The sequence below is a fragment of the Equus caballus genome, chromosome 25, assembly GCF_041296265.1.
Source record: "Equus caballus isolate H_3958 breed thoroughbred chromosome 25, TB-T2T, whole genome shotgun sequence".
NCBI lineage: Eukaryota > Metazoa > Chordata > Mammalia > Perissodactyla > Equidae > Equus > Equus caballus.
The window spans coordinates 43671133-43690035 of record NC_091708.1 but is presented as its reverse complement, the minus strand read 5'-3'; the positions used below and the strand labels follow the sequence as shown (position 1 = coordinate 43690035).

The window sequence follows — 18903 nt, the reverse complement described above, 5'->3', positions numbered from 1 at the left end:
GTAATGTTTTCTATTTTATTTAAAAATCCAAGCCTATCTCACTAACTCTGTTCATGGCCCACTAACGGGTGATGACAGCATGTGGGAACCTCTGTCTGAGCATTCCCACTGCCAGGGACACCAGATCCCCCTGCCAGACCCCGGGGGTGTCCCCTGCAGGGCTCTCAGAGACAGGCAGGGATGACCATCTGTGCACATGAGCAATTTCTACCCATCTCTAGCCGTCTCCTCTGGTTTCAGAGGTACACCAACCGGATCAAAGGGGAGGACGTCTGGGGTCTTATTGCCAAGTCGCCCTCCAGGAAGAGTCCAGATCCCCCTCCCACCACTGGGAGGGTTTCAAGGTTCAGGGGTGCTGGGGGAAATTGTTGTGGGTTTGGTAGGTGGGCGATGACATCTAATTAACTCATTTTCGTAATGACGAGGGAGGCTGGGCCTGCCATTTGCAAAGTGCTAGCCCTTCTCCCCACCCTGGGGTGAGGCTGCTGAACACGCCTTCTCGGGCATTCCCACATTTGTGGTCTGCGTCTGGATTCCATGCCCCGCCAGGAAGCTCCTCTCCCAGGTGCTAGGGTCTCAGGTCCCAGCCTAAGGGGCGCCCTCCTCTCCCCAGTTCTGCTCCAGAGGCTGGAGCACGCTGACCGCAGTAAGAGCTTGGCAGATTTGCTCCCCATGACCGGGCAGGTGCCAGGGAGGGGCGCTGTGGGCTCTGCCTGCAGCCAGGCCAGGCCGTGACTAGGGCAGGCTGCTGGGGCTTTGATTAAAGGACTCCTGGATTCGGCTGGGGGCCGGGGGTCGGGCATCAGGACTGTGAACCCACTTGTCTTCCTGAATACCCAGGTCAACAAGAAAGAGAGGCACAGGGTCCCAGAGGGGCAGGGCTGGCCCAGAGCTCACCCAGCCCCGATGTTTTTAAACCTCACTTTTTGGGGGCAGTTACATGTTGTTCCAATGGTACCTGACGCAGAAGCCCCGTGTCTCAAACACAGGACAGAGCTGCTCAGGGTAAAGCTGGGATGAGGCCTGGACTTCCCACCCCCCATACACATGTCAGGGACACTCTCCCCCACCCCCCAACAGGGCACAGCTCGAAAAGCACTGAAGGATTCCATCGCCTCTTTTCATAGCAGGAAAAACTGAGTTTTGTCCAAAGTCACCCAGAAAATCGAGGGCAGAACGCTAGGCAGTTAGGCTGAGACTTGGGGTCTGTCCTCAAGGACTTGTCTCTTGTCACTGCCCATCCCCAGGTACCAAGACCCAGGAGGGTCAAGATGAACGTTCAGGTCGAAACTGAGCTTTTTGGAGGCTACAGCTGGGCACCCAAGAGAATGCTGGCCCTTGCTCCAGGCAGAAGTTTCTTCCCTAAGGTGAGGAAGGGGAGGTCCGTGCCCTGGACTGGAGCCCTGCCTCCACCCTGCCGAGCCCCCTCCACCAGGCTCCATAGACTGTCCCCACCTTGCCTTGGAGAGTAAAGGTCTGGGGAGGACTCCGGCCCCTGGTCATCCCAGGTTCTCAGACTGATCCCACCATGAAGCCCCTTATTCCTGGGAAATACCCTGGGGCATCCTCCAGGATCCCAGAGGAAGGGCAGGTCAGAGACCCAGTGTGGAGAGTCTGTGGCTGGTGGGGAGCATGAGGACTGGGTTTGGAGTGCAGGGCTCCCAGTTCAGCTTGGCCACTAACCAACAGGGGGATCCTAGCCCAGTCCCCTCGGTGAACTCAAACCCGGTGCCCCACCCCCCCACCCCAGCCCCGTGGTTACCAGTGGGGAGACAGACCATGCAGAGTTTTTCCTTGTCTCCCTGGAAGACCAAGACCAACTTCACGGAGGAACCTAGGGAGGGATTTCCTCACATGGCCATTTTACAGATGGGAAATCTGAGGACCACTGAGGGGAATGGCCACACGGGGATGAGGGTAACATGAGTACATCCTCTCCACCACAGGCCTCTCCGGGTTAGTCCTGAGCTGCTGGACAGGCACATGTGCATGACCTGCTGATCCTGGCAGCTGCTCCCAAATGAGCTAGGACACATGCCTGTGACCCGCATCCCTCATCTAACCCCTGCTCTAGTCAGCTCCATGCAAGCAGGGACTGCGCTGGTTCACTGCTGTGTCCCAACCTCCAGATCCAGGCCTGGCATGTAGTAGGCACTTAAATGTTTACTGAATAAATAGATGAGTGAATCCGTGTCAGGTGCTGTTACTTTACAGACAAGAAACCTAAGACATCAAGAAGTCTTGGGTTCATTCATTCATTCACTCGTTCATATACTCATTCATGCATTCAGCATGTGCCTGTGTGCAGGGACCTGGAAAACTATGGTGAACCCCAGACACCATCCCTGCCCTGGGAGCTCACAGCCTAACAGGTGGGACAGCATCTCATACACAGCCAGTAAGTGGGAGCGCAGCCTCCATGGGCCTCCTCCTCAAAAGGTATCCAAGTAATAGTTCATAAAAGCTTATAAAATTATATCTAGAGAGAGAGAGAAGGAGAGAGAGGACTGCAAGCTGGCACACGTTTCTCCCACCTCTCCCTCTGCCCCCATGCTTTGTTGGTTTTGTTCTTTCTGATTCGCCTGCTGGTTCCTGTGAACACTTCAGGCCTCTGCGTAAGTTCCTAGTTCAGTGCACGTACGCTCTCCAATTACAAAGATGTCCAAATGCACAGCCGCTTTCTCCCGCCTTCCTTTCCCCTCTCGGTTCTCGGTGGTTACATTTTCAAGTCATGGAAGTCCCTTTGGTTTTCCCTCATCTTTTCACCGCCCCTCCCAGGCCAGCCCTGACGCTGTCCTTAGGCCAAATTTGTCCTCTCCTGGAGGTGGGGCGTGGGGAGGAGGGAGAAAGAGAACGCTGCTTGGGCCAGGACAGGGCTGTGGCCAGTTGGCAGAGTCCTGGGCCTGCCCCGTATTGCTCACCTCTTTATTACCAGGGAGGCAGCAGTGTCTGGAAAGTACACCAGAGAACTTTGCAAACTTAAACCAAGTGAAGAAAACAAACCAGTCGGTCCCAGGGACCAGTGTCTCCAGCTAAAAATGGCAGCACCACCTTTCAGCTAGCACTCACCAGCTCCTGGGCCTGTGCCAGGCACCCGCAGACTCTGGGGAAACAGGCCCTGCCTTACAGGAACCCGTGGTCCTCAAGGGAAACCTCAACGACACCCCGGAAGGACCTGGGAGGCTGTACCCAGGCACCACGCAGATCTGGGTTTGCAACTTCAAGGTGCATCACTGCCACCCTGAGCAAACCCATAACCTCTCTGAGCCTCCGTTGTTGTTTTGTCTTCCGTACTGTTTCTCTGTATCTGGTTTCTCTCCTCCTGACCCCCGCCTTGTTACTACTTCCTTATTTACCCCTGGATGCCTTCCTTTTGGTCCCTCTGTATGCCCTCCCTCTCCACGCCTAAGCTGAGGTCTCTGCCTCCCAGCCCTCCACCTCCTGCGCTTGGCCTACACTTGGTGAGATGTAAGAGGGTCCCTCTGGGGCTGCCAGAGTCCCTAGGGTGAACAAGAGTCAATGCCACCCCGACAGGCCGGCCCGTGGGAGGAAATACGGCCAACCTCATCTTACAGGGGAGGAAACAGAGGCTCCAGGAGATTTCGGGAGCCGCTGTGCCAGGCTCAGAGGCCCTGGGCAACGGAGACATGATCCCAACCCGGAAAAAAGTGCGACATCCAGCTGGTTTTTCCTTCCCGTGATTGCTTCCACGCTCTTCTTTCTTCCTTTATTTTAAACAATTACCTTTTATTTTATTGTGAGGAGGACTGGCCCTGAGCTAACATCTGTGCCCATCTTCCTCCACTTTGCCTATGGGAACTGAAGACCCAGCACGGCTTGACCAGGAGCGGGGCCGTGGGCGGAGCGCGCAGGCGGCTGGGAAGAAGCTGTGGGCGGGGCGCGCAGGTGAGTGGGAGGAGCTGCGGCCGTGGGCGGGGCGCGCGTCTCCTTTTCCCTCCCGCGGCCCCCGCCCCCTCCCCTCCCCACCCTATATGTGCAGCTCCTCTCACCCCCCTCTGCGGGCCCTGCGTCAGGCTCAGCCCTGCACGCTGCCGCTGCCGGAGGCCGGGCGCGGCGAGGGGGTAGCTGAGGCCATCGCGTAACCCAGAGTGGAGGAGGAGCGGCCAGAAACCGGAGCTGGCCCTGGCGGGCGGAAGTCGAGGTGCGCGTCTCGCCCCCAGGCTGGTGGGTTCGGACCCCGGGCTGGGGCGCACGGGGCTCGGGCCTGGCTCTGCGTCAGCGGAGTGGTCCCGCCAGCCTGGGCCCCCGGGAGGCAGGGACTCGCGGAGCGGAAGATCGTGGCGGAAGCTTGGCAGGACCCCGTGGCCCTGGTGGGGAAACTGAGACTCGCAGAGGGAGGGAAAGGGAGCGGGCTTGCCGGAGGCCACGGGGTGAACAGGGGCCAAAGCCCCAAAGCCCGGGCCCTGGGATCTTTCTCTGACCTCGGGCTGACCCCTGCACGACTGCCGGGGGTCCTGCGGGCACTGTGAGCCCGGCCGGACCAAGCGCTTTACAGCCCTTGCTGCGCGTCATCTTCAGGGCCGGTGCGTATTGTGCCCCCCACCCAAGCCCCCTTAACCGAGGGGGACGCTGAGGCCGGGGGCGGGGGTGCGGAGAGTGCCTTGCTCAAGGTTACCAATCCAATGAGAACTGAAGCCCCTTCCCGCGGGCCCCCTAGAGGAATGCACTGCTGCCACCCCTACCCCCGGGGGAATCACGGCCGCCTCTCTGCGCAGCCCTCGCCCAGGCTCCGTTTGTCCGCTGGGGTCACAGTCGAGCCGGCTGTAGGCTTGATTTCCGGCGTCCTCAGTGTTGTTCCTGGGAATCCTTCTCGAAGCCCCGCCCTCGCGCTGCTGCCCCGGTCCCTGTATGCTGTCCACCCTCTGCTCACTGCCCAGAGACACGGTTGGGAGGGAGACCTGAGAGCCTAGGCTGGAGGCCAGTAGGCCGCGCCAGAGTGCCTCTCCCCAGGCACAGCTGCAGCCTTCTCTGAGCACTGAGCCCCGTCCCCGGTCCACCTCCCGGAGCTGCCAGAGCCAGCCTGGGATCCAGCAGGACGAGGAGACATCAGGGATCCACATTCCTCTGGTGGGGCCGCCCAGAGGAGGGTAGGGCAGCAAGGATGGGGCTACTGTCCCCTGGATAAAGGAAAATTCCTTTGCAGGTGTTCCCCGACCCTGGAGACAGAGGCTCAGAGCCTGGCATCCCTGAGAGAGGAGGGCTGATCGGCCAGGACACGCCCAGTCTCAGCAGGTGCCCAGGCTCAGGTGCTGCACCTGGCCATGCGCCGCCACAGGCTGGCCATCGGCCTGGGGGTCTGCCTGCTGGTAGGGACGGTACTCTGCACTCTGTGGTGAGCATGCCCCATGGAGCCCTCCCTCTGTCCCCCAGATGCCCCCCTCTCTCCTGCATCTCAACCCCCAAATCTTGACCCCTTCAGGGGATTCCTGGGTCCCACCCACCTCTTCTGGCACGCTTATCCCTCAACCCCATGCCAGGGAGACCAAACTGGTTTTGGCTTCTGAACTTTGCCTTGTACTGGCCTCTGCACTTGGTCTTTTCTCTGCCTTGACCATTTTCCTAGCCATGTTGATGAGGAACTCCTGTTCATGCTCCCAGATTCACCCGTGTGTTCCTTCTGCGGAGCTCCCGGGGCTGCCCCTCACTGCCACCCCCTTGTGTTCAGGGCCTGGGTCGAGAACGTTCCTGCCCCAGGAGTGAATGGCTCTATGGGTGAATAATGACAGCATGCTGGAAGGCCAGGAGACTTTGTACCCCAAGGAGTGATGAGGGACCCCCGGTTGCCTTCACTCCCATTAACCCGCACCAGGTGAGTTTTCGGCCTCTGGGACAGAGGTGAGTCAACAGGTGTTTTTCCTTCCCAGGGTGTATGTCGAGGACTGGCTGCCTGTCTCCTACGTCCCCTATTACCTCCCCTGCCCAGAGATCTTGTAAGTATGGGGCTGGCAGAACCGGGAGCTCTGTGGGCTGCCCGGAGTGTGGGAGATGGGAGAGCTTTTAACGTCACTTTGCAGGTTCTGAGGTCCTAAGCTCGTGATTCTGATCAGTGTGCATCAGTGAGTAATTTATGGGCTGCCACAAATGTGGAGTAAGTTTCGCCTGTTTCAGTCCTCGGTTGTCCTTGCAGCACCCCCTCTGCAGTCTGACCCTGAGCATGTTGTGTGGCTCCGAGGCTCCCTTGCTGCATCTGTCAAATGGGATGGTCGAGGTGCCCGGCCTGCAGCAGGAAGTGCGTTGATGCCTGTCAGTGACCTGCTGTGGCACCAGCCTGGAGGAGGCGCTCAGGAACACTGCTTTTAGGACTTGACATTTTTGCTCGATTTTGTGTGTGGTTTTTTTTTTTTTTTGAGGAAGATTAGCCCTGAGCTAACATCTGCTGCCAATCCTCCTCTTTTTGCTGAGGAAGACTGGCCCTGAGCTAACATCTGAGCCCATCTTCCTCTACTTTCTATGTGGGACGTCTACCACAGCATGGCTTGCCAAGTGGTGCCATGTCCACACCTGGGATCCCAACCGGTGAACCCGGGGCCGCCGAAGTGGAACATGTGAACTTAACCACTGCACCTCCGGACCAGCCCCAATTTTGTGTTCTATGTGGATTCAAAGAACAAATTAACATGTGACCAGTCTTCCCCACATAACGAATCTGACTTTTGACAGTTAAGAGCAATGACAGTTGGGTTGCGATGGTCTTGAGGGGGCATTTGGCCCCCATGGTCTCTTGTTTTTCATGACAGCTAAAGCAAAGTTTGCCAGCCCTCTTGGTCTAGTGGTTAAGATTCCGCACTCTCACCACCACGGCCCAGGGTCATTTCCCAATCAGGAAACCATACCACCCATCCGTCCATTGTCATCCTGTGGTGGCTGCAGGTTGCTGTGATGCTGAAAGCTATGCCACCAGTATTTCAAATACCAGCAGGGTCACCCTTGGTGGACAGGTTTCAGCAGAACTTCCAGACTAAGACAAACTAGGAAGAAGGACCTGGCCACTCACTTCTGAAGAAATTGGCCATGCAAACCCTGTGAACAGCAGCAGAGCGCTGCCTGATAGAGTACCCGCAGGTAAGATGATGGAGCAAAAAGACCGGGCAGGGTTCCATTCTGCTGTCCACAGCGGGTGGAGGAGTCAGAACTGACTTGACAGCACTAACAACAGAACGTTTAAATCAGGATCATAGACTATAATGAACAAGGCATGTTTTATTATTATAAACACAGAATATAGGAAATTAGGAAGCTGTAAAACAAGAAAGAAAAAAGCTCCCGAGGGTCCCACTGGTCTGAGTTATGCTGATTCCAGAGTTCATTGTCGGCTTGGTGGTGGCTGCATTTTCTAATTGAACAGACTGTGCACTTACTTGGTTCTAAAAGCAGAAAGGCTGCTTGCTATTGGAAATAGTTGTGATCGTAATGTTTTTGCGATTTGTATCCTGTTTTCCCAGAGTTGGCTTTATTTTTCGGTGTGGATTCATGCTCTGGGTGGTCACCATCATTTTACCCCCCTCGGGTTGGGTCATAATTCTTGGACCCCTCCCCCTTTCCCACCAGCAAGGGTGGAGCATTTAAGTTGTTTCTAATTTCTCAGTGTTGGAAACATAGTTTGTAAGGAGCAGCTTTGGATAGAAAGCTTTTTCCATCTTAAAGATCCTTTCTTTTGATACGTTCCCTTCCTGAGCCAGAGGATATGGATGGGTTTTCCATCCAGCTCACCAGGTTGCTGTTCAGAGGGACGGTGGCACATCACACGCTCAGATCCACACACTCGCCACTCCCAGCTGGGCAGCTGCATTGCATCTGGGCCAGCGCTGGAAGGACCGGGTATTATGAGAAACAAAGACCACACCACCTTGCTGATTCCAGAGATGGGAGGTGCTATCTCTTTGGTTTAAATTTCATTTCTTTGATTCCTCCTGAGGCCTTCATTTCCCCCACGCCTTCTCATTAGTTGAATTTCCTCTTCGGTGACCTTTCTTTGGCCTGTTTGTGGTTCTCAGTCATCATCCTTGACCCAGTGCATTTGCTACATTATTTTTCTTTCTAGTTTGTCTGCCTTGGTTCTACTGAGGTGGAGTTTTTTTGGTTGGGTTTTTTTTGCTCAGGAAGATTAGCCCTGAACTAACATCTGTACCAATCTTCCTCTACTTTATTTGTGGGTCGCTGCCTCAGCATGGCTGACGAGTGGTGCAGGTCTGTGCTTGGAATCCAAGCCCACGAACCCGGACTGCTGAAGCAGAGAGCACTGAACTTAACCACTATGCCACGGGGCTGGCCCCAAGTTATTTTTTTAATAGATTGAAATTGGAGGTTTTTGTTTGCTTTTGATGGTCACAACTTCCCCTTTTTTCATTTGGATTTCTTCTTTTAGTTTTGTTTCCTTCTGCGGTTTGGAAACGTGAAGCTCCTTGTTCTGGCCCTGGCTCGTCTGTGGTTCAGTGTTCTTACAGCTAACTCTTGAATGCAGCTGGATCTTGTCTGGGCTTGTAGGGAGAGGGGAGGAGCCAACTGCCAGGGAAGTGGAGCACTGGGCTGGCTGGTGCCAGTGTCCTGGGGCCCTTTCCCACTTCTGACCCCCTTCTCAGAGTCCCATCACTTTCTGAGCAGGGACCTGAATGTGCTGGTTTACGTGAAACTAGGGCAGAGGGACGATTTGATGGATTGACTTCAAAAAATTGTTGATTCAAGAGTACAGACTAATCACAGAAGGACAAACATCGTAGGATTCCACTTATCTGAGGTCTCTAGAATAGTCGAATTCATAGATAGACGTAGAATAATGGCTTTTGGGCTGGGGGAGGGGAAAGGAAGAGAGTGTTCAATGGGGAGAGAATTTCAGTTTGGGAAGATGAGAAAGTTCTGGAGATGGATGGTGGTGATGGTTGCACAACAATGCAATATACTTAATGCTGCTCAACTGTACATTTAAAAACAGTTAAGGGGCCGGCCCAGTGGCACAGCGGTTAAGTGTGCACGTTCTGCTTCGGCGGTTTGCCGGTTGGGATCCCGGGTGTGGACATGGCACCGCTTGGCAAGCCATGCTGTGGTAGGCATCCCACATATAAAGTAGAAGAAGATGGGCTCAGATGTTAGCTCAGGGCCAGTCTTCCTCAGCAAAAAAGAGGAGGATTGGCAGCAGATGTTAGCTCAGGGCTAATCTTCCTCAAAAGAAGAAAAAAGCAGTTAAAATGGTAAATCTTTGTTGTGTATATTTTACCACAAAAAAAAGCATAGACTAAAAAACATGGGAAAAGGGAACGACTTCTGAGGCCTTCCCAGGTTATAATCCTCACTCTGGCTCATAATAAACTCACCCCAATTCTGACTTAAAAAATAAAAAAGGTGGGAAAACTGAAGGAGGCTGAAGCCATGCCCCAGGATCGGCATATTGAAAGTCCCTGGTGCATGGCAGGCGCTGAGTCCTCTGGCGGTCTGAGCCTTACAGAGCTGACTTCAGGCCTCTTCTGGAGCTGGCTCTCACCCCACTCCCTGGGGGCCTTGGGCACACCTTTCCCTTCTCTGGACCTCACTTCCACCCTCTGGGGAAGGACTCTAAGCAGAAGGTTTTATTGTCCCCGTTTTAGGGCTGAGGGAACCAGTGTCCCATGAGTCAAATGTCTGGCCTCAGGTCTCGGCCAGGTAGATGGTGGCAGAGCCAGAGGCCCCCGTGCAGCCTGCAGCCTTCTTCCTCAGGGACCCGCTTCTTCCTTCTCCAGCCCGCTGACGTTGGTTGAAGCTCAGGAAGGCTGGCCACACGCGCCGCCTGCCGAGCGAGGGCCAGGCTGCCTGGTCTTACTGAGCGCTTGCTCCGTGCTGCGCCGGGCTGAGAACCGCAGGCTCGCGTCCCTCGCTAATTCTCACAGCAGCCCTCAGGGTTGAGGGTCATTACCCATTTCACAGATGAGAAGAAGTGGGTGTATCAGCCAGGTTGCACTAAAGAAACAGAACTGGTAGGAGGGAGGGAGGAAGGAGGAAGAGGGGGAGAGAGAGAGTACAAGGAATTGGCTTACACAGTTGTGGGGTGGCTAGGTTGGGCTGAGATCGGAAGGGCAGGCCGGCGGGAAATGCAGGCGGGAACACATGGGCAGTCCGTCCACGGGCGGACTGAAGATTTCTTCTTCATGGGTAGCTCAGTTCTGGTCTTAAGGCCTTTCCTCTTACTGGATCAGGCTCACCTAGATTATCCGGGATAATCTTTACATAAAGTCAGCTGGTATAGACGCTGATCCCATCTCCAGGATACCTTCAGGGCAGTGCCTTGATTGCTGTTTGAGTAACCAGGCACTACACTGACCATCACCGTGGGCTCAGCTTAAGTAACTCCCCCAAGGTTCCCAGGCTTGGAATCTTGCAAGAAGGTGGCAGAACTGGGCTCACTGGGCCTTTGCTCCTTCTCAAACCTTCCGCCCCATGCCGGGCTCCTACAGAGTGACATAGTTGAAAAGGCATCAGCTTTGAACACAGAGACCACCAGGTTGGAATCGCTGCCCTGCCACTCAGTGCCCCTGGACAGACCGCTTCTGTAGGAGCCCAGCCCCGCAGAGGGCAGAGCGGTGGTGGGGATGGCTCCCGGGAGTCTGCATGGAACCTGGGTGGTACCTGCCCCGTGGGGCTCTTTGGTTAAGCTCAGCTTCATCCTTCACGTGCTGAGTGTCTCTGCCCCCCGCCCAGCCCTAACGGCTCTTTCTCCTCCACTACCAGCAACATGAAGCTGCAGTACAAGGGGGAGAAGCTGTTCCAGCCTGTGGCACAGTAAGTAAACTGTCATTTTCCCTTTTGTGGTCCTGGGGCTGGGAGCTGCCTCCCCTCACCACTGGCCCTTCTGGTTGCAGGTCACGGTACCCCCAGCCCAAGCTGCTGGAGCAGAGGTAGGTGTCCGTCAGGGCCTGGGTGCAGAATGGAGAGACCTGGGTGGTAGGTGAGGGGGACAGCTCTGATTCATTAGTTGGGGTGGTGGAGGTCTCAGGCCTTGGGGTCCAGGTAGTCTGGGATGGTGGAAAGACACACTGGGAGTCAGGGACCTAGGCTCTGTCAGTAGCTGTGTGACCTTGGGCGGGTTACCCTGTTACTCTGAGCTTTTTCTGTACAGGTGGATTAATGATAGTACCCACCTCACAGGAGGTGGGGGGACCAGATGAGACGGTGTTTGTGAGATGCACAGCATTGCACCTGCTGCATAGCAGGTGCTCAGTCCCGTGTTATGATGATACTGGCGCTCCCATTTACTAGGCACAGCAGGCAGCTGAAATGCCAGGTTCTTCTAGACACTTGATGTGCTTTAACTCCTGGCCCTCCCAACCGCGCTGGGAGGCTGCTGTTATCATCTCCACTTTCCACGAGAATACTGAGGCCCAGAGACTGGAACAAAGCTGCCCAGGGTCACACAGCGTCTCAACCCCCACGGCCTCCCCTGCTGCCAGGCCCACAGAGCTGCTGACGCTGACGCCCTGGCTGGCGCCCATCGTGTCCGAGGGAACCTTCAACGCCGAGCTTCTGCAGCACATCTACCAGCCGCTGAACCTGACCATCGGGCTCACGGTGTTCGCCGTGGGGAAGTGAGTCACGGCTGGCTGGGCGAGGGAGGGTTCTCTCTGAGCCACAGGAGCGTGCAGTCTGGGAGAGATGGGAGCCTGCCCGACGAGGGAGGCCCTGACCCAGGTGCTGCGCGGGTAGGAAGGGAGAGTGGAGTGGGAGGGGGTCTTCCTGGAGGAAGGGGGTCTGGCCCTGGCAGGGAAGGGGAGCAGGCAGCCCAGGTGAAGGAAAAGCAGGAACCTTTGCCAGGTGCCCCTCACCCCTTGCTGCTCCCCCTGAACAGTCCAGGCAGGCGTGAAGGGATGGACCCCCCAGATCACCTTATATAAATGGGGGTCCATGGGCAGGCCACAGGCACATCAAGAGACCCAGACAGAGCTGGCCCCGCCCTCCGGACCCTCTCCTCTACCGGCTCTGTCTGCCCACTCTCTGGATCCCTCCTGTTTTCCTCTCTCCTCCCTCACCCCACCTGGCCTTTGCTTTAGGAGCCACCACCTGGCTGCTTGCCTCTAGGTCCCTTTCTGGGACTTCTGAGAGAGGGACCATGATGGGGCCCCAAGGCAAAAAGTGCTGGCCAGATGCTGGATGGCCCCCCTGGGGTCAGATGAGCCCCTGGTCCAATCGGCTGTGGCCTGGGGCGTGGGGCCACATAGTTTCCTCGGCTCTGCGCCTCCGGGACCCCCACAGCTTTGATGCAGCCACTGGGCTGCTGCTTGCTTCCTTTTCTCTCTCTGGGTCTCAGTGTCTTTACCTATAAAATGGGGATTACGGTGCCTGCCCTGTAGCGAGTTTTTGAGGCTCAAAGGAGATAAGAACACTGCCCAGCACTCAGTAAGTTCTCAATAAAGTTAGCTTGGTTTGTGAATGGAAGAGTCATCCTGAAGCATCATTCTTAATGACAGTCTTAAGAGGTTGGTACTGTGATTGTGGAAATTTGAGAGGAGGACCCTGAGGGTCAGACCTGAGTGACTGCTTGAGGTGGGGAGCTGAGAGGGGGGGCCCCAGCCTGGCCCTGCATCGCCAGCGCATGGTGGGAACCCAGGCAGTGGCCCTGCCAGGGCTGTGGTGGATGTTGTGGTTATTGCCACCAGGTACACCCACTTCGTCCAGCACTTCCTGGAGTCGGCCGAGCGGTTCTTCATGCACGGTTACCGGGTATGCTACTATGTCTTCACCGACGACCCCACGGCCATTCCCCAGGTCCCGCTGGGCCCTGGCCGCCGCCTCGGCATCATCCCCATCCAGAGGCACTCCCGCTGGGAGGAGATCTCCACGCGCCGGATGGAGATCATCAGCCAGCACATTGCCAAGAGGGCGCACCGGGAGGTGGACTACCTCTTCTGCGTCGATGTGGACATGGTGTTCCGGAACCCGTGGGGCCCTGAGACCTTGGGAGACCTAGTGGCTGCCATTCACCCGGGCTACTATGCTGTACCCCGCCAACAGTTCCCCTACGAGCGCAGGCATGTTTCTACTGCCTTCGTGGCAGACGGTGAGGGGGACTTCTATTATGGAGGGGCGGTCTTTGGGGGGCGGGTAGCCAACGTGTACGAGTTTACCAGGGGCTGCCACATGGCCATCCTGGCAGACAAGGCCAATGGCATCATGGCAGCCTGGCAGGAGGAGAGCCACCTGAACCGCCGCTTCATCTCACATAAGCCCTCCAAAGTTCTATCCCCAGAGTACCTCTGGGACGACAGGAAGCGCCAGCCACCCAGCCTGAAGCTGATCCGCTTTTCTACACTGGACAAAGACACCAGCTGGCTGAGGAGCTGACAGCAGAGCCAGGGCTGCCCTGGAGGGCGACCCCAAGCCCTGGAGCCAGCCCACCCCACAGGAGCACCAAGCTTGCCCCAGAAGAGCACCCAGCCCGCCCCAGAGGAGCACCCACCTCACCCCAGCGGAGCACCCACCTTGCCCCAATGGAGCCGCCTTGTACCAGTGCCTCACCCCTCAAGCCTTAGCTGAGCCCAGCCCTGTCCTGCTTTCCTCTCAGTCTGCCAGGAGAATCCAGCCAGAAAATGGATGTGGCAAGGCCCTTGTAAACTGTAAAGGGCTGTGCCTACTGGAGGAGAACCCAGAGGTCACACAGCAGCATGGCCCCAGAATGGTCGGACACGAGGAAGGGAGACCAGAGCTCAAAGAGGGTAGGCCTTCCCCCACAGACGTGCCTTCGGGGCAGGATCTGGAGTCCCGGCTCTGCTCAGGGCCTGCGTCCCACCCCTGCCCCTCTTGTTGCCGATTGCCCTTAAAGCTACACTTCTGACATCCTGGTGTGAAAGGTGTCCCAGACCCCTTCTCTCTGGCTGAGGGGCTCCCGGGTACCGTGATGTCCCCCAGCCATATGGAGCCAGTTCCTCACTCAGGGCCCCGGAGTGAGCCTTTGACATGGACCAGCTCTAGGCTCTCTCTGGTTTCAGGTCCAGCCTGCACCCACTGGCGGACCACACTCTCGGGCACTAGCCGCCTCCTTTGTAAGGGGGTCGGGCCAGTTTTTAATAAAGGTTACATGTGCTAGGCCCTAACCAAGGTGTTCTCCCCTGCACCTCTGAGTGTCTGTGCTGCCAGCCGCTGGGGTACAGGCAGCCTGGATTTCAAATACAATCAACTTGTGGCGGTGGGGGAGGGAGGAGACAGCTTTTCAGAAAACCTGGGCTAAAGCCGGCTGCTGTGACAGACAGGATTTCGTTCTGGAGAGTGGGTGCCATGGGAGCGTGCTGTCAGACATGCCACGTTCCCGACCGAGTCGAGGGGAGCAGAGCCCATCAGCGGGATACCCTGTGGGTTCTTAGTCCCTCAGTGCATAAAAGATACGTCTGCTAGCCCTCCTGTGTCGGGTCCGCCTCAGCCTGTGAGGACACTGGTGGGTGTGGCGCAGACTCAGGATCAGAGGACCTGTGAGGGCAGCCTCACCAGCGTGGCCCCAGAGGGACTTGAGAGCCCCACACTGGTTCTGTCTGTCTGCGGGGGGCGGGAGGGGGGGTGTAGATTCAGGGCTGGGTGGCCTCGTGTCCACTCCCCTGGGGGCAGCAGCATCTTTGCTGTGGAAAGGAGAAGGGGAGGGTGGGGAGAGGTGCACTCTGTGGCCATATCGGGATGGGCACCTGGCCACTCCTGGCAAAGCTAGGGTTCAGCCCTGAGGCCACTCTTCCTGCAACCTGTGGTTTGGCCCGTGAGCAGGGACAGATCACAAGAGTGCAGACAGACCGTGACCAAGTGAGGAGACAGCCTGGGCCGCAGCGCACGAGTCAGGGAGAAGCCCTGTCAGGGAGAGGCCCTGGGGTGCTTCCTGGACTGAGGCGCAGGTGGATCCATGGCCCGTGTGTCCCCAGCAGGGAGCACCTTCCCAGGGCAGGGAGGGGCTATGAAGCAGGGCTGTGCCAAAGAAGAGGCCCCTGGATGTGAAGACCAGGGAAGGCTCAGGAGCAGGTAGCCCCCAGGCCTGGGCACCACCAGCCTTGCAGGGGAGAAGGGAGCCCCCACCCCACTCCCAGCCCAGCTCTGGGCCCAGCATCTCCTGGACCTAAGCCCCCACAAGGGACTTTGACTGACCCTGGTCCCCATCCCAGGGCATGGTCCTCAGACATGAGTTGAGTGGGTGACAGGCCCCAACTCCTGAAACCAAACCAGGATCCAGGCTACTTCCCCGAGGAGCTGAGGGCCTGGGGCCAGAGCTGCAGAGCTGCTCCAGGGTGGGAAGAAGCAAGGGGCCTGGGGCGGGCAGAGGGGAGGGGAACCGGCCCGACCCAGCAGAGGGGGCAGGAGTGCCCAGAGGCAGCCCCAGCAGCCCTCAGCCTGGCTGCCAGGGCCTGATCTGAGCTCTGGGCACCAATCTTGCCAGAGCAGATCAGTTTGGGAACTCTGAGCTTTTTTAAATTGTAGAAGTACTTCTTTAAGAAATAGACAAAATTACAAATATCCGCAGCGCCCCCTGCAATGGAGACCCCTGGAACTGAAGCTTCCTGTCCCTTCATGGCCAACAGGCTCCTCCCCAGCATTACCATCCAAAATGGTCGCTCAACTGTATGGCCTGGCCCAGCACACCTCTGCTCACACAGCCCACCAGTCAGGCCTCCCGGTCCCATCACCTGGCCAATTCCTGGGGACTCACTCCTGACACCACCTCCACTAGGAAGACTGCCTTGATTTGTGCCCCCCTCCAGAGCAGGTGCTGTTCGGTGTTCCCATAAATCCTCCTCACGCTGTGTCATCATTTACAATGTTCTGCCAACCCCTACCCCTTTCCCCAGTGGGTAGACTCCAAAGGACACCTATGGTGGCTGACCAGGTTTCCCTGGTACCTGAAGCCCAGGAGGCACTCCAGGAATGTTTGTTGAATGGCTGTGTGAATGTGAGGCAGCTGAAAGAACACAGGTTTCCGTCTGTCCCAGCAGCTGTGGGATGTTGGGCAGGTCACGCCACCTCTGTAAGGCCCTGGGATGAGGATTAAATGAGATTAAGCTGGAAGACTTCTGGACACTGACTCTTCTTGGGCAACTACCTTGAGAAGAGCCATCTTTGGGCCCCCCAGACAGCATGCCCAGCTCTGGGAGGAGGCAGACGACCTCCACAGCCCCCACCGTGCACAGGAGGAAACTAAGGCAGGCCTCATGCCTGGCTGGGGCTCACGGATGTGTGCTTGGGTGGGGTGGATCACGTGCCCACTAAGCTCCCTCCAACTCTGAGATGCTGGGGCTCTGATCAAACCTCCTGCACTGTGGCCCCTGCTGCCCCCAACCTGCAGTGACTCCTGACTCTTTGCCCAACACTCAGAGTCCTGTGTGACTCGGGCCAGATGCCCTCCCCTGTGCACCCCTCACCCCACTCCAGCCTCCCTAGAGCCTTCCTCCCTCAGGGAGCCCGCCAAGCCCTTGCCCCTCTCAGAGCCCCCTGCCTGCAGTGTCCCTCCCTGTCGCCCCCCAACCTCCGTGGACTCACCTCCAAGGCTGGGCTCAGAGGCACCTCCTTGGGCTCCTGTGCAAGCACAGCCTTTGGGGTCAGATTGACCTAGGTTGCGACCCCAGCTGGGCCATGCCCCGGCCCTGGGACAGGCCAGCTCATGTGGTGACTTCTTCAAGCCTCAGTTTCCTCCACTGAGAATGGGGTCAGTGACTCCGCCCTCGGGAGGGTGTGCTGGGATTAAAGCAGGAGATGAAGGGGCCCAAAGAGCTGGACTGAGGCCGTGGCCTGGCTGGGGGAGCACCAACACGTGGCAGGCCTCCGATGGTCAGCGCCGGGTTTGGCTGGACCTGGTCACTTATAGCAGAGTGACCCTGAGTGCTGGGGCCACTGCTCATCTATAAAATGGGGTGAAATCACTCAGTGCCCAGGGGCTCCCTAACAGTAACTCCACCCCCCTACCCCCGCCCCTCCCGGTGGTGGGCCCACTTCCCTGGGCTCCCTCCAGCCCCTCCACACCAGCTAGGGCTGCAGTCAAGGATAGGCTGGACCTCGTGTCCTGCGGTCCTGCAAGAAGAAGGGGAAGGGGGGTGTAATGGAGGAGGCGGAAGGGGCGGCCTAACCTCCTTGCCTACACTCGGTGTCCACTGCCACCTCCCGGTCCCCCTGTCCCCAGATATCCACCAAGCTGCCCCTGCAGGTGGCATATGAGGACCGGGACAGAAGGATGGGGTTGTATATTCAGTGACTCCCGCGTCCCCAGGCCTCCACAACCACCCGGCCCAGCGCCCAGCAGCCCCCGCCTGGTCGGGTTTCAGGTGGCCCGAGATCCTAGGAGGCGTAGGAGGCACGGAGCAGGCGGTGGGGGCGGGGGACACGGGGACCAGCCCCGCGCTGAGCCCTCGGTGAGCTGTGCGCGCGCGGCAGGGCGGGGTTCACGTGCACGCGCTGTCCGCGGGCCCGCGCAGGCCCCGTGTGCGCGCCCGGCTGTGGACACAAGGCCCGGCTGCCCCAGCGGGGCCCACCCACGTCCGCCTGCGGGAGGGAGGCCCGTGCGCGCCCCCGAGCGCGCCCCCGGGGAGCTCGCGCGGCGGGGCCCGCCCCTCACACCTGCGGGCGGGCCGGGGCCGGGAGGGGGCGGGGCCGCGGCTGTCCCCGCCCACCCGGCCGGAGCCCAGAGCCCGGCGGAACCGAGCAGCGGGGCCCGAGCGGCCGGTGGCGCGGCGCAGCGAGGACAATGGGAGCGGCGCGGGCGGCGGCGGTGGCCGCGGAGCCCCGGGCCCGGCGGGGACGGGAGGCCGCGCCATGAGCCCCGCAGCCGAGCGCCCCCCTGCGCCGCGCGCGGGCCGAGGCCAGCGGCCTCTGCGAGCCCCGGGCCCCGCCCTGGGGCCGGCGATGCGCTGCCAGGGCTGAGGATGATGGTAGATTGCCAGGTGAGTGCCCCGCCCGGCCCGGCCCTGCCGCCCTCCCCGCCACATGCCCCCCGCCCACACCCCATCCGGCGGGGAGGGAGCACGACGCCGCGTCCACGCTGAGCGCGCGCTTACGCAGTTCCGCGTTCAACCCCTTCTGGTACAATTGGGAGACTGAGGCCAAGAGACAGGCAGGGACTGGCTCCGGGCCACGGGGTGGCAGAGTCCAGGGGAGATTGGAGGGTTCCAGCCTCCTAGGCCAGGACTCAACCCTCCTGTTGGGTTTCTTTTGGGAATGAGAGCCCCTAACATCCTGGGGGCTCCTTGTCCACCGCCTCTCATGTGGGGCCGTTTCCTCTGGGCATCCCCACGCGCCCACAGGTACATACACGCACATTGACTTCACAGGTAGGGACCGGGGAGTGGTGTCAGAGGAGGAGTGCACACTTGGGAGGTGACGGAAAAGAAGAAAGAGGTCGGAGGCAGCTCTGCCATGAGGCAGGGGTCTGCCGGCCCCTACACACACGCCAGGTCCGTAGAATGGGGAGGGAGAGAGATGTCAGACTTGTGGCCAGCGCATCCCCAGGGTTGCCAGGGGGCTGCTGGCCAGGGACCATCCCAAGGGCAGCCTGGAGAGGACGGTTCCTGGGGTCCTGCATCTGTCACTCTGGGCACCTGGAACTGGGAGGACACTCTGCCTCCCTAATGTGGAGGGGGCTTCAGGAGAGAAGGCCTCAGCCTATTCCTCTATAAATTGGGGTGTATAGACGGGGTGGCCCCAAGAGTCCCACAGACTCATAGAAGAGTCAGTTGACCTTAGTTCTCCACCCATGACCCATGTGCTCCAAGTCCTTGGAAGATGCTTTCTACTCCCTTGAGGTCCTTCTGAGCAGAGGGCAGCCAGCCTAGAGCCTTGGGGGCTTGTGACCTGGGTAGTGCAGAACGTGGCAGAGCAATGGGCCACTTGTCCAGGGACCAGGGACAAGGCCTTCCTTGGAGCATCGGGGTCCTCATTTGGAAGTGGGGCGGAGTCATTGCCCTGGCT

At 58.4% G+C, this 18903-nt stretch overlaps 2 protein-coding genes and 1 non-coding gene across 14 annotated transcripts in view; 2 read left to right on the top strand and 1 right to left on the bottom strand.

Moving 5' to 3' along the window:
• Window positions 1–3908: 3908 nt before the first annotated feature.
• On the top strand, window positions 3909–14072 carry GBGT1 (globoside alpha-1,3-N-acetylgalactosaminyltransferase 1). 11 transcript variants are annotated; one of them, XM_001499154.5, is made up of 7 exons: window positions 3909–4162; window positions 5165–5353; window positions 5886–5951; window positions 10717–10767; window positions 10848–10883; window positions 11436–11570; window positions 12639–14072. In XM_001499154.5, exons 2-7 carry the CDS (start codon window positions 5283–5285, stop codon window positions 13321–13323), a joined length of 1044 nt encoding a protein of 347 aa, XP_001499204.2. In that variant the 5' UTR covers window positions 3909–4162; window positions 5165–5282; the 3' UTR covers window positions 13324–14072. The 11 variants fall into 11 exon arrangements, with proteins under 11 accessions (XP_001499204.2, XP_070108138.1, XP_023485006.2 ...); XM_070252037.1 differs by having other exon boundaries at window positions 3925–4162; window positions 11245–11570; XM_023629238.2 differs by having other exon boundaries at window positions 4019–4185; window positions 11245–11570.
• Window positions 14073–16443: 2371 nt separating this feature from the next.
• Window positions 16444–16580, bottom strand: MIR9033-1 (microRNA mir-9033-1). The gene has a single exon (NR_128047.1). It is a non-coding gene; the product is annotated as a microRNA mir-9033-1 (primary transcript).
• Window positions 16581–17448: 868 nt separating this feature from the next.
• RALGDS (ral guanine nucleotide dissociation stimulator) overlaps window positions 17449–18903 on the top strand; it is a 47738-nt gene continuing 46283 nt past the window's right edge. The window contains exon 1 of one of the 2 annotated variants that reach the window (XM_023629225.2): window positions 17449–17879. In XM_023629225.2, coding sequence (XP_023484993.1) covers window positions 17862–17879 — 18 coding nt within the window. In that variant the 5' untranslated portion in view covers window positions 17449–17861. The remainder of the gene's footprint in view (window positions 17880–18903) is intronic. The other variant, XM_023629227.2, reaches the window with a different exon arrangement.